General features: G+C 43.6%; 1 protein-coding gene across 50 annotated transcripts in view; it reads right to left on the bottom strand.

The window, feature by feature from the left end:
- Nucleotides 1-14,458, bottom strand: part of EPB41L3 (erythrocyte membrane protein band 4.1 like 3) — a 904,669-nt gene that overhangs the window by 362,666 nt on the left and 527,545 nt on the right. For all 50 annotated transcript variants that reach the window (XM_085606055.1, XM_085606026.1, XM_085606030.1 and 47 more), the window contains exon 7: nt 8,295-8,513. In XM_085606055.1, coding sequence (XP_085462181.1) covers nt 8,295-8,513 — 219 coding nt within the window. The remainder of the gene's footprint in view (nt 1-8,294; nt 8,514-14,458) is intronic.

Here is a 14,458-nt window from a genome sequence, read left to right as displayed (position 1 = left end):
GTTGTATAAAAACTCTTGCTGGAAGAGAGTGTTGGGTTTGAAATTTTGCGATCAGAGTTTGTATTTTGGCTATCCTGGCTGGGCTGGGATATGCTAGTGCTTTGGAGGTATTTATGGTGGCTCCCAGATATTGATGGATGTGGGAGGGTTGGAGATGAGATTTGGGATAGTTTATTGTGAATCCCAAGTTGTGGAAGGTTTGAATAGTTTGGTGAGTGTGTAGGATGCACTTGTTGAATGAATTGGCTTTTATGAGCCAATCGTCTAGATATGGGAAGGCATGAATTTGTTGTCTTCTGAGATGCGCTGCTACTACTGCTAAGCATTTGGTGAATACTCTGGGCGCAGTTGTTACCCCGAATGGAAGGACTGTAAACTGATAGTGTTGTCCGTCCACCATGAATCTTAGATACTTCCTGTGAGCAGGATGCATGGGGATGTGAAAATAGGCGTCCTTGAGGTCTAATGTGGCAAGGAAATCGCCTTGTTGTAGTAGTAGTAGTGGGAGTACTTGTTGAAGAGTGATCATATGGAAATGATCTGAGTTTATGTACTGATTTAGGAGTCTGAGGTCCAGGATTGGTCTGAGAGTCTCGTCCTTTTTGGGGATTAGGAAGTACAGTGAGTATACTCCTGTACCCTGATGTTGTAAGGGAACTGGTTCTATTGCGTGTTTTTGCAGCAATGAAAGCACCTCTTGTTTGAGGAGCGTAAGATGTTCTGGTGACATATAGCGTTGCCTGGGTAGAATGTGTGTAGAGGTAGTGGTTAGTCCCAGGCAGTAACCATACTGGATAATTTGTCTTACCCACTTGTCTGTTGTGATGGAGTTCCAGACAGGTAGGAACTGTTTGAGTCTTCCCCCGACTGGAGTGGAATGGTCTGGGGGGAGTGGAGGAACGTCACTGTTTTGTGGCGGGAGGGGTACGAGTGTTGGTACTGCCTCGACCTCGTCCCTTGGTGTTGTTTCCTCTATAATATCCTCTACTGGGGGATGTTTGTGTAGAGGATTTGAATGTGGAGGAGGTTTCTGCTCCAGTGTTTTTGGAGGCTCCCCTGTAGAAGGAGCGTCAAAAGGAGCCACGTGGTTGTGGAGACTGCAATGCTCCGATGGATTTGGCAGTCTCGGTGTCTTTTTTCATTTTCTCAAGTGCAGTGTCTACTGCTGGTCCAAACAGTTGTTCCTGATTAAATGGTTGGCTAAGTATGGTTGTTTGTACCTCTGGCTTGAAGCCTGAAATGCGTAGCCATGCATGGCGTCTAAGGAGTACACTTGTATTTATTGCCCTAGAGGCAGTGTCTGCGGCGTCAAGTGCACATTTAATTGAGGCATTTGAGATGAGTTTTCCCTCTTGTATAAGGTCATTTGCCAGGGCCTTGTATTGGTCTGGTAGGTGTTGTATCAGGTCTTCTAACTGATCATAGTGAGCCCTATCGTAGCGTGCCAATAGGGCTTGAGTGTTGGCGATACGCCAATGATTAGCGGCTTGTGCTGATACTCTTTTGCCTGATGCCTCTAATAGTTTGGATTCCTTGTCGGGGGGCGGTGTACCTCCTGTAGTTTGGGAATTGGCATGTTTCCTTGCATTGGAAACGACCAGGGAATCCAGAGGGAGCTGCCCTTTGACGTAACAAGGGTCTTCTGGGGCAGGTCTATATTTTTTCTCAATTCTTGGGTTGAGTACCCTGGCCCGTACAGGGTCTTTAAACACCTCTATGGCGTGTTTTATGACCCCTTTAATCATGGGTAAAATTTGAACTGACTTTTGAGACTGTTCAAAGGTGTCTAAGAGGAAGTCTTCCTCGGGTGCATCGGGGTGCATGGTGACGCCATGATAAAGCGCTGCTCTGTGCACTAGTTGTCCAAACCCCAAGTGGTCATCTGGAGGTGATGGTTTGGAGGGATATGGTGTAGGGTCAGGGATATCTGGGAGAGGGTATGCCCAGTCGTCCAATGGTACAGTATCTGGGTTTGTGAACGGATTATTAAGATCATCCAGATCACCTGGATCACCCCCGCCCCCTAGGTCATCATCATCATCCTGTGGGGTTGGTGTATGTAATGGAGATGGTAGAGGTAGTGGTGGTGTAGGCAGAGAGGGTGGGGTAGGAGGTGGAACAGGAGAGGAAGGAGGAATTGGGGATGTTGCAGAGTCCTTCTTCTTTATAGGAACTGGGGCAGGTGTTGTATCCGGTTTCCGTTTCCTACAAGGTACAGCAGTGACATGTCCAGTTTTTGGATTAATATAGATCCTTTTTTGTGTTGGATCTGGGTGGAAAAGTTCTTGGTCTTGAGGAACAGACTTTGGCGCCGATTTTTTCGGTTCCGATCGAGGTTTTGGGTGATCGGTAGAGTCTTTGGCTTTAGGAGGTGTATTATAGTCCTTAGCCGGTTGTTTCGGTGCCGATGAAGGTTTCGGCGCCGAGGAAGGTTTTGGTGCCGAAGTTGAGTCTTTAAGCTTGGGAGCTTTCGGTGCCGGCTTGTCTATGGGCCTCGTTGTTTTCGGTGCCGAAGGTGCCGGAGCCGGTTTCGGTGCCGAGAGGTCTTGTGTCTTCGGTGCCGAAGGTGCCGATGGCGCAATGATATGTGGTTTGCTCGGGCCAGAGCCAGTGGAAGGCTTGTGTTTCTTCAGAGCTGAGCCCGAAGGCGGGGCTTCTGAAGGGTGTTTTTTGGTCTCGACTGGGGCCAGCTGGCGAAGTCTTGACCAATGCCTTTGGTTTTGAAGGGGTTGTGGTAGGGGCAGTATTACTCACGCGTTGCCCCGGAGTAATGGTGTCGTCTGAGTCGTCTGCTTCTGAGATAATTTGAAGTTCCTCGGAATCTTCTTCGGGGACATCGGGACCCTCATCGAAGATGTCCTCTGGTTCCGGGGCTGGTCTGTGTGCCATGATATGGCGTTGAGCTCTTCGATCCCGAATGGTCTTTTTGGATCGAAATGCGGCACAGGCTGGACAGCTGGACTCGTTGTGATCCGGCGAGAGGCACAGGTTGCAGACCTTATGATGGTCACTGTGTGGGAATTTTGCTCCACACTGGGGGCATTTTTAAACGGCGTCCTTTCCATGAGCCGTAGGCCTTACGGCGCGGATAGGTCCAATCGCCCGCGTCGACGTCCGGAACCGGTCCGATGAATTCGATGTCGAGTGAAGGTGCCTCGATGTAGTTTTAGAAAAGTTTTTCGCTTCGAAAGCTTGTTTTTGAAGTTTTCTACTGGAGTGAAAAAGTTACATCCGAACCCGATGGCGGAAAAAAACAATCTGAGGATGGAGTGGATACCCATGCGCACTGTAGTCCAAGGGAGGAGTCACCTATCTCGTGACCAAAGACTTCTTCCGAAGACAACAACAACCTGCAAGCATCCGTGCCCAACACCAGATGGCGATCTATCCTAAGTGTGTGATCTGCAGCTCATATGCCTCGAACATAATGTGCAGTATGAAAGAAGTCTTCAGGGAAGTTGAGGATCAAAGTTGCTACATTTTTTACACATGGTCAATTCATTTTGCGAGCAGGCAAAAAACTTTGCACATGCATCTACCCTTCACTTACTAAAATGTGCACACCCAAGTTCTCCCAATTGCAATCTTCTGTGCTTCACACATCTACATTATTGTCACAGAGCAACACACTGTCACAATGTTGCCCTCAACAGAACATTTTAATGTCAGTACCCTTTATCAACAACCACCCCAACATTGTTCCTTCCTATTTCCAAATCTTGCTCTGTACAATTCTATTGCCTGTACACAGCCACCACAGTGTCAAAGTGAACAAATTGACAATGTGGCACTCTCAACAATACATCTACATTTCTCACCTTGTTATGATTTCCACACACAACTCTATGTACCCTCACGAGAGAGCAGGTTGTGATTAGAACCATAGGTACACATGATACCAAGTCACGAATATTTAAACATGTACTAACCAATCTATGTCTCATATCTGGGACTGATTCAAGTCTTCCAATGTTGTGCAGCAAAACAGACAGCTAGATATCTATAGCAAGATATGTTCCATCTATATTTAAGGAACATGAGCATAACTTATGAGGACAGTCGGACAAGGCTTTCTGTGGCACTAAAATGACTGCCCTTCAATTTGTGATCCAGGCAATGTATGGGTTAGATGCCAGCAGTATTTCTTTGCTAGTCCATTGCACCCTCCCATCCAGTCTACCGATTTCCATGGGCCAGGCAGTACTGTTCTAGATTTTTCTCTTGCTTTCTGGGCAAATGCTGGACGTCCAGAAAGGGATTTCCAAGTTCCTCATCACTTTTACATCACCTATAAAGTGTGTGTCCTATCTCAACTTATTTGGCAAAGCTAAACAGAAGGAGGAATTATTTGCCTCTCAATATCACAGAGTTAGTTCCACCCTTCAGAACTGCTTCAAGTCCTCTGCCATTTTTTTAAAAGGAAGTTTCATTCCACTCTTATTTTTGTCCTTTATCTTAATACTACCTACCATTTGCATGGATTACCCTTTAACTAAAGATTCACCTGTGTTTTATTGGATTTGCACTACGTAGAACCTTGTTACACCCTGCCTTTAGCTCATTCTGCTTCTCTCCATATCTGGCAATTAAGCCACTAACTATTTCCTCTTTTGCTACGCTGAGAGTAGATGAACCTCTGTGGTAGCAAAAACAAAAAGGACATTTTGGCCTTGTACGAATGACTGCTTGTGCCATAGTTTTGAATACTGCATGTAAATCACAAATATGAACAAGTCTCACCCATCCTTAACTTTAGATCTACTTGCTAACTACTTACTGATGATTTTATTTAAAAATTGTGTTACATACACTGTGATTATTTATGAACATGTTCACAATATCTTTAGTTTCTTAAGTGAGTAGACAACATATTAATGGAATTATGTCGACTGGAGTTCATTTTTATAATATCAATTTCCACAATGTGTTTGGCACACCAGGTCTTACATTCCACTTTTAATAAGCATTGGCAAAGCCAGTTGATCTGGCATCAGCTGCCAGCTTTTTGGCTTTGTCGGTGATTGCTTTGTTGTGGTTTTGCTAACCTTTAACGTTGGGGAAGATGTTGGGGGCATATTATCAAGAAACGGCGTTAAAATTATCGCCGCTTTAGCGGCAGAAAGCTGCCGCTAAAGCAGCGATAATGGGCTTGATAATATGCCCTTGGGAATTCCCATAGAAGCCCATGTTCTGGTGTCAACATGGGCTTCTATTGGAATTCTCTGCGGCATATTATCAAGCCCATTGTCGCCGCTTTAGCTGCAGTTTTCTGCCGCTAAAGCGGCGATAATTTTAACGCGGTGCTTGATAATATGCCCCGTTGGGTCTTTGTCATTCGTAAAAAAATGATTGGCTAAAAGTAAAAGTATTTTTTGGTCTCAAAAATACACATTTCCGAAGGAATCTATGGCACTGAAGGAAACTAATGTATTGGTTCACAGTGAAGTTAGTCAATAATTGAAGTAGGCTGACCGTTTGGCCCATGCTATATGCAGTAGAGGGCAGTCAAAAAACATGAATGACACAATAACGGAACAATGGACGAAGAGGGTTCGCTGAAACCTCCTAGAGTAAGAATATTTAGTAAACTCAAGACGTCTTGGCTAATGCCAGGCCTAACAAGCATTGGCAAATCAAATAGGTTCCACCTATGCGAGAACTATTGGTGTTGTCAATATTTTTTTAGACCTGGTGCACCACCGCACAGGCAGCGGTGCAACATGGTTAAAAATAAATAAAAACAAAGTGCTATGGTGCGGCTAGCGTTGACAATGACATATTGCTTTCTTTGTTTACATTAAGCCATGTTGCCCAGCAGCTATGCAACATTTAAAAAAAAAGATTAACAAAGCTAAGTAGCTCTGCAAGAGTTATTGGATTACGTTTTTTTTGTGGTAGATGGGAGGGCAAGGGGTGGGCATTAAAAACAAGAACATCTTTAACAAGCTACATGAAGGAAGTGCGCGGGAGGCGGGAGGGAGCAGTAACATTAAACAGCGGGAGGGGTTGGTAAACAAACAAGAGGTAAGTGCGGGGAGCAACAGCGGAATGTGGGCAGGAGCACCAACAGTGGACCGTGGGAGGAGAAGGGGAAGGGTGGGGAAAGCTATACGAGGGAGCGGGAAGAGGGCGAGACACACACTGAACAGACATGCACTCTCCGAGAGTGCATATCCAAAACTAAAATGAAAAGTACCTGCAGGAGCCTGAAGCCAGACAGGAAACTGTAGACTCAGCGGGGTCATGCCAAAACAAATTAAATGGAGGCCACCATTTAAAAACAATATATAGGGAGGAGGCATGATTAGGGCCCTCCTCCCCGAGCCTTGAAAGGCCTATGGGATCCCCATCCCCTGGGGTGATATCTTTTATGAAAGGAAGGGTGGGCAAGTGCCCCCCTCCTGAGCCTTTGAGGGCCCTGCTGACCCATGCCTTGGGACGGATCAGTAAATAAAAAGAGGAGGGGCTGCGCCCACTCCCCGAGCCTCTAAAGGCCCCGAGGCCGTATTGTGATTTAAAAGGGAGGGTGGCCTTCCTCCCTCATACATTATAGGCCCCGGGAACGCCACTGGGTAATATATATTATCTAGCGACGGTCGCCACTGGGTAGTTATAGTTAGGTCAGCATTTCTATAGGAAATGCCTTTTTTTGATTTGCTTAAAACTTTTGCACTGTTTGACAAATCTTCACGAAACTTTCAAAAAAGGTGCTACTTTTTGATTCACTTGTGCATGGAAAATTTCAGGTGAGCCATCAAGCGGGGGCCGAGAATATATCTATTACCCATTGGGGGTCCAAAGTTAGGATCGTGTTTCCATAGGAAATGCCTATATTCTGTTGCTGATAACTTTGGCACAGTTTGATAAATCTTCACAAACATTCCCGAAAAGTGCTCCCTTTTGCCTAGTTTGTGTACGGAAAGTTTCAGGGATATCCGTCAACAGGGGGGCGAGAAAAATGGGGGTCTCAAAATGCATTTTCCTCCTTCATTTCCATAGGAAATTTAGAAACAGTTATAGTCAAAACGGCTAAACAGATTTGCACCAATTTGGCAGAAAGCTAGATCTTGGCCCGGAAAGAGTGCTTATTGTGATTTTATGTGAATCCATTCAGTAGTTTTTGAGTAATTAAAGCTCAAATAAATGTATATGTCATGCCACAAAGGATCTGCAGAGGTGTCTGATCTCATGGTGTGATCTGATTGGCTGCCATCACATCAACAAGGTTGTGGTGGTAGCCATATCAGGACTCTGCACTCAGTTCTGGGTCCTAGGAAAGGTTATAAAAAAAAGAAATAATAAGGATACCCTGACCCCCTTGGCCTGGTGGCGGGGTTCCAGAGGGATCTCAACTGGGACCACAAAATATATATATTTTAATATTGCAGTGAATTCACAGAGGATCCATACATTTGCAGCAAAATAAACAAAAGTGTCCCATGGTACAATTACCCCCCTCCCCAATCCACCCGTGGGAGGCCAGGGTCCAGGCAGTAGAATACATTGGTTTTGGAAAGGTGGGCATTTTGCCCCATTCTTCGAGGCCTTGGGAGGTCCCAGGACCCCATCCCCAGGGCAACTGGCTCCCCTTCCGAGGCCTTAATAGGCCCCAGGGACCCCATCCCCCTGGGCCAAATTGCATTAATAAGGAGAGGGAGGTACACGGCCCCCCTCCGTGAGCCTTAATAGACCCTGGGGACCCCATCTCCCAGGCCGAATTCCTCAAAAAAGGGTAGGGGGCCCACATTTTAATCATAACTTACAAGCAACATGAAAAAGAGGCATTTCCACGTAGATCACCATACCAGACAGAACCACAGGCAGGGATGGCCGAATTTGAAGTGTACATCCTTGAAAATCGGACACAGAAAAATGTAGCTAGAATGTCAAACTGAGACTAGGAATACAATATTAACAACATGTTGTTCAATAGAGTGGTCTTTCTCCTATGTCTGTCAAGAAGCACAGCTGGAAATGAATTATTGTCTTTACTAATTAGAGTCACACATGCAAAGACCAGTTTAACATTAGGACACCATCTGTGAACGCTATATTTGCCCTGCTTGCCCTGCTAAAAGGGCCATGGGGGAGCCATTTCCAGCCACAAGTCCTTAATAAAACTTTTTATAAGTCCCTAAATTCAGCTATCAAACAATTTATCTGTTGTATTCAACGACACATGTTTTACAAACTTGATGTACACCAATTGGGAAAACCCCTCAAACAATATCTTAAATGCCAGAGCTGCCCTACCTAATTATATTTTAAGATGCTATCTTACAAAATTAACTTACCTGTGGCTTTTGTGTAGTTCAATTACTTTGTCCTCGAGTTCTTTAGTCTGGTTTGGTGCAAAATGAAATTCACTAACGTAATCACTCCCATATTCATCGGTCTCATAGTCTCCCAGTTCTGACTGAACTGTGTAAGCTCCCAAGAGAGCCACTGTCACAAAGGAGCAGGGAAGGCGACCACTGACTATGTCATCTCGAAGCTGCAGGCAGAGATAGTACCTGGAGAGGAAATTAGAAGAAATCTTAAATAGAATACACTGAAAACAGAGGACAGTGGAGTCAACACAGCACTTTAAATGTTAGGCCTCTTCTGTTTAATGGCAAGCCCTGCTTTAGTTTTGTCAGTTTGAAACCAAAATATATTTTAATGCTGGTATACATATGGCATCTTCACTCATTTACATTATTTTATGCTGAGAGGCATTGAAAATGTTAACCATAGTTTTCTTGTTCCTTTTAATACATTTGCCAAAAATTCCAAAACATAGAACAAATTAAATCCTACGATAAACTGTAGCGCATCACTTTCATCAGATGACACCGACAAAAGCTTTATATTTCAATAGTTATTATTATTTTTTTCTTCAGTTGAAAACATTTAAGCATTCTAAAACAGCTAGATTACTAGCTTAACTGCTATGTCACCACTTTTGCAGCAGACCATCAACCTCTTTGTTGGCCATAGATTTTCTGTTTGCGGTTCTACTTTAAAGACTAATACTTAGTGGCAATACGTAACACTGATATAGGCCGTCTACAAAAAACGAGCGAAGCAGACCATCTTGCAATTACTGCGTTGTGAAGAATGTTAGAAATCAAAAATTATCAAGAGAAACGTGTTGTTAATTCTAAAATCTCTGGTTTGTAGCTTTTACCTCAGCATAACAGACCGCCAGGTATAATGAACTGATGTTATGATCATTCACACGTATACACTTTAATACTTCATTTTTCTTGTTTAACACCCCTCTTTCCCCAAACTCACTTAATACATTTTTAGTTGAGGTATTTTCTGGAACAAGCATACTCTTGGTGTACACCAGACCTGATCATTAGAATTACGAAAATACCCAGGACACTGACGTTTAAGTCATTTAAGGCATAGAGTGACGAGCCAACGGCAAATGCAAAAACAGTCACTTACACAGGGGAATAAACCTACCATACTGCCATCACAGTCATCGAACCACCCAGCAATACTATCCCCAGCCCTCTCTGCTTGCTGATCCTGTCTCCCCCTTCTTACCAATCTGAACTAGACTCACTCAAAACCCATACTAACCTCACTTACCGGAACCTACAAAACATTATCCTAGAAATCAGAAACATCTTACAACTTGCAGAAAACTCTGTCTCTAAACTCAATCTTCTTCAAAACTCTCTAGCTGCACCCAACAACGTGATAAACACTATCCCACTGCCGCTGACTAATCGACACTTACTTACACGCAAACTCCCGAACTACCTAACGGACTTGGAAATTCAAACTTTACTACTTCTCTACGAAACTCCTACTTGTCCCATCACAAATAAGGAAAAATCCTCTGTTCTCCCAGTCCCTATCAAACCAAACAGAACATCCCAACCGAATCACAGGACGATAAACCCGAATAACTTTAAATCACTAACCCCTACCTCCGAAAATCACGAGCCCTCTTTAGACAATGCCTCAAATCAGATCTCCGGTCTCCTACTAAACTTCCGTCAGCCCTAAAACACGCCTCTGACATCGCCGACCTCATCCTAAACCTGAAAATAGACATAACCATACTCACGGAAACTTGGCTCACTGAATCATCCTCGCCATGCCTAGTCCTTCTAGTCCCCCCAAATTACAACATCATAAGACTACACAGACCTCACAAAAAGGGCGGGGGCATCGCCTGCATACATCGATTCGACATCACCATCTCGAAGTTTTACTTCGAGCCCCTTGATTCTAGTGAATACTTAGGGATTTCCGTAAAATCCTCAGATAACCACTCCCACAAACTACATATACTCTACCTTCCCCCAGGTAAGAACGTACTATTCACAGACCAACTTATGGAACTCATTACAACGAACTCGACCCCTCGTTCCACTGACATATTCCTTGGCGACTTCAATCTCCATGGGGAAAATCCCCTAGACAAGCAGGTCAATGCCCTCAAAATCTTACTAGCAGACCATTCCCTGATCCAAGCTATCTCAAAGCCCACTCACTCCTAAGGTGCTACACTTCACTGGATCATCTCTGAAGAAAAAAATATTGAATCTATCTCGATCATCCCTTGTGACTGGTCAGACCATCACATTATTACCTTCCAAATTCCCTCCGCTAGAAGGAAAACTTACTCGCAGCAATTCAAGCCTAAACACTGGATAAGAGACACGAAAAACCTCAACTGGAACAACCTAGCTTCCCACTGTGAGAAAGTTCTCACTCCTCCCAACATGTTAGACGTCAATGACCTCACTGCTCACTACAACTCCACGATGACCAAAGTCTTCGACCAAGTAGCCCCACCAAAACTCAAAAGAATACCGGCCAAAGACACAAACCTATGGTTCAACGGAGCTCTGAATGAAGAGAAACGTAAACTAAGATTAACTGAACGGAAATGGAGACAATATCCCTCCCCCCTCCAACTAAAACTCCTTAGGAAGTCTAGAAACTCCTATAACAAAAATATTCTACAACCAAAAAAAGACTTCTTCAGATCAGAACTAGACAATGCCAAAATAGACCGAAGAAACTCTTTAAAATGTTAAAACATCAATCTAACAAATTGGCCAAAACCACACTTTTGACTTTGAAATCACAGCTTAGTAATGAAGAATTTTCCTCATTCTTCACAGCAAAAACCAACTCCCTCCAACTCGAGCTTAGGACGGCAGCAATTAACTCAGCCACCCCAAAAAACACACAAGCTGAAAATCCTAAACAACTTGATCTACCTTTGCCCAAAAATAATTCTCACAGGTCTACCTTCAAACTTTACGTTCTCAGTGACATAACCAAAACATTAGCAACTATCAAACCCAACAACCACTTCAATGACCCTGTCCCCTCAAACTGCCTACCCCACATCTACCATATCATCTCCCCTCTCTGGACCAAAGTCATCAATGCCTCGCTAGCGCACGGTCACATCCCGAATTGCCTAAAAACTGGTCAAGTCACCCCTATCCTAAAAAACTGACAGCAAACACCTCCGACCCTAATAACTTCTGACCTATAACCAACATTTCCGTGCTAGCCAAGGTCCTGAAAAAATGTGTTCAGCAACAACTGAACCAACAAATCACAGATTTCAAACTAATGAAAATCTGCCAATCAGGTTTCAGACCCGGCCATAGCACAAAAAGAGCCATTCTGCATATAGTAGACAATGCCCTCCTCGCTCTTGACAGTAATGAAACCTGCCTACTAGTCTGCTCGACCTCTATCAGCCTTCGACATGGTCAATCACAACAAAATTCTAAGAAGACTGGAAAACAGGATGGGTTAATCTGGCACAGTCCTTCAATGGTTTAAATCCTTTCTGGAAAACAGAATGCAATTGTTCATGGTGAACAAAAATCTTTCTCCCTCTTCACCCAACCTACTAGGAGTACCACAAGGTTCAACCCTATCCCCCACACTATTCAACCTATATGTCGGACCACTAACCAAACTACTACAGCAGGCGAATATCTCCTACCACATGTACGCGGACGACACTCAACTTTACATCAAGATCTCTTCAATTGAAGAGATAAAGATGATGAATCAAGCTCTCAAAAAGACCATCCACTGGCTAATGACCAACTTCCTCAAGCTAAACTCGCAAAAAACGGAATTTCTTTTAATCTCACCCCTAAAAAAAACTCTGGAGATAAAGGAATGGACCAAGATGATCACTGCTCTGAATTGCTTGAAATTACACTAGATAAGAACCTTAACATGCAAACACACATCAACCTGATGGCTAAAAATGCCCGCCTTCACCTCACCTACCTCAGAAAAATGAAACCATTAATCGAGAACCCTTACCTCAAAACTGCAGTTCAGGCTTTAGTCATCTCGAGGTTGGAGTATGGATGTACTACCCTCTCAGGGCTTCCCAAAATCTTAACAGCCCCTTTAAAAACCTGTCTCAATGCAGTAGCAAGACTCCTAACAGGATCTAGGAAATTTGACCACATATCTCCAGGCGCTCAGCTGGCTATCCTATGAAGCTAGAATCCACCTAAAGATGGCTTGCATCACTCATAAAGCTCTACATCACAATACCCCCCAGAACCTATCCCAAAAACTTACTTTACCTGGAGAAAACAGACACTCTAGAGCTCCGACAATCTACTCCTGAAACCCTCTCGTTTCAGCAAGAAAAAAACTTCTGACAGAGCATTCTCCGGAGCGGCACCAAGAATATGGAACTCGCTATCTCAGTGAATCATAAAAATCACTTCTACACCTCTCTTCAAAAGGGAAGCAAAATCATTCCTGATGAGCAAATTCCTCCCTTAATTCCGCACATGCCTCACCATATGGGGCCCTACTTTCACACAGTTTTTCACTGTATTGCAAGGCACTGAACCAGTCTACGACTTCAAACTTGTTTCTTCACTCCTCTTAATGACACCTTCGCCTCTATGACTTACGCGTACTCGAAATTGTTCCTACTGCTCCGAACAATTTTTGTTTCTGCTACCTGCCGAACCTTGTTAAAAATATTTTGATACTCTCTCTGCTCTACTTTTTGCTAAATGTTCTATACTTACTCTGCTTTCTTTGTAAAGTGCTCTGATACTCTACATTGGGTCTTGTTCACGCTATAGAAAACTTTAAAAATAAATAAAATAAACAAATGTGAAATATATTTGTATTTGTGGATAAAGCAAAACTGAGGAAAAAGTGAATATACATAAGGGCAGTACCACTACAAAGACTTTAAGAGGCATCTGGACATAGACTTGAGAATAAATGTTATGGATAAATGTGGACATGATTTGGTAATGCATTCAGGTCATTGGAAAAGGCATATTCACAAAAGCTATTTTGGAGTATGTAAAGGAGTACCACTTATCAAAGTGGATTTCACAGACCTCTGGCTGGAGATTACTGCATTTCCTATCTTTTCTGTGTGGAGATCATCACCCTGCTGGCACGAGATATCTGCACACGTAAGTATTGAATTTTAGTTTGACATGCTACCAAAGGACACACTCAGTTCATTAGAATGCCTAGAGTACATTCCACTGGGAGACAGCTTACGCTGTCATTTTCCTGAGAAAAGCCATATTTCAAGAAATAATCTGAGCTGCAAAAAACTTTCCATACAAATATTTATGAAGTCTTCTTCGACTGGCTTGGACTTAAAACAAGATCTCAAAGTGAGCACCCAGTATTTACTAGAATATTTGGCACTGATTCAACATCTCGAAGTTATCTGTTATTGGTGAAGTACAAAGTACTGACCCCATGCACAGCATTAAATTCTTCAACAGATTCACACTGAAAAAGAAATAAGTGCCTGATTCAGAGATATGCAGACAGGGTACTCAATCACATTTGTGGTGGAAGATCATGTCCATTAATCCGGTGCCTGCTGGGCCTATTTAGAGTCAGGCAGTCATCCTTTCTATTGCTGTACCGCTACTGTTTGCACCAACTGAGAGCTTCCTTCAGAGGCCCAACAGAGTAAGGGGCCATCAGAATGAGGACATCAGACCGCTCATCCTATCTACAGCAGACATTCTGATGTGTTTTTTGCCGGTCAATGCCATTAAAAGCTTGGAAATATTGGACACACAAAAAAGAAAAAATGACCCCCACAGCTGTGATGGCGGTTCCACTGAAGGCACAGACGTCAGCACTGGGCCGTTGATGTTTCATAAATATAGTGTACAGAGTCCAGCTAGGATGGAGTAAATAATGTTGGCCGGCACCCTGACGAATGGACGGCTACCCCTCAAAAACTAAATATCAGGCCTTAAGTTACTTCCTTGTATCGATTCATTTAGTATCATGTGGGCCCACACAGAAGGAGCGTGCAGGTGTCTGGTCCAACACATGTTTAGAAACCGGAAACTGGGAACTTGGAAGAGTCAGTGAACAACAGAGTGGAAAATACACACTCGGACTCAAAAAACTACATTTGCTAGACTAAGTTGCACAGCTCAGCCACTAGCAGACT

The sequence above is a fragment of the Triturus cristatus genome, chromosome 5_1 (genome assembly GCF_964204655.1).
Source record: "Triturus cristatus chromosome 5_1, aTriCri1.1, whole genome shotgun sequence".
In the NCBI taxonomy this organism is placed as follows: Eukaryota; Metazoa; Chordata; class Amphibia; order Caudata; family Salamandridae; genus Triturus; species Triturus cristatus.
This window is presented reverse-complemented; position numbering and strand designations above follow the sequence as displayed.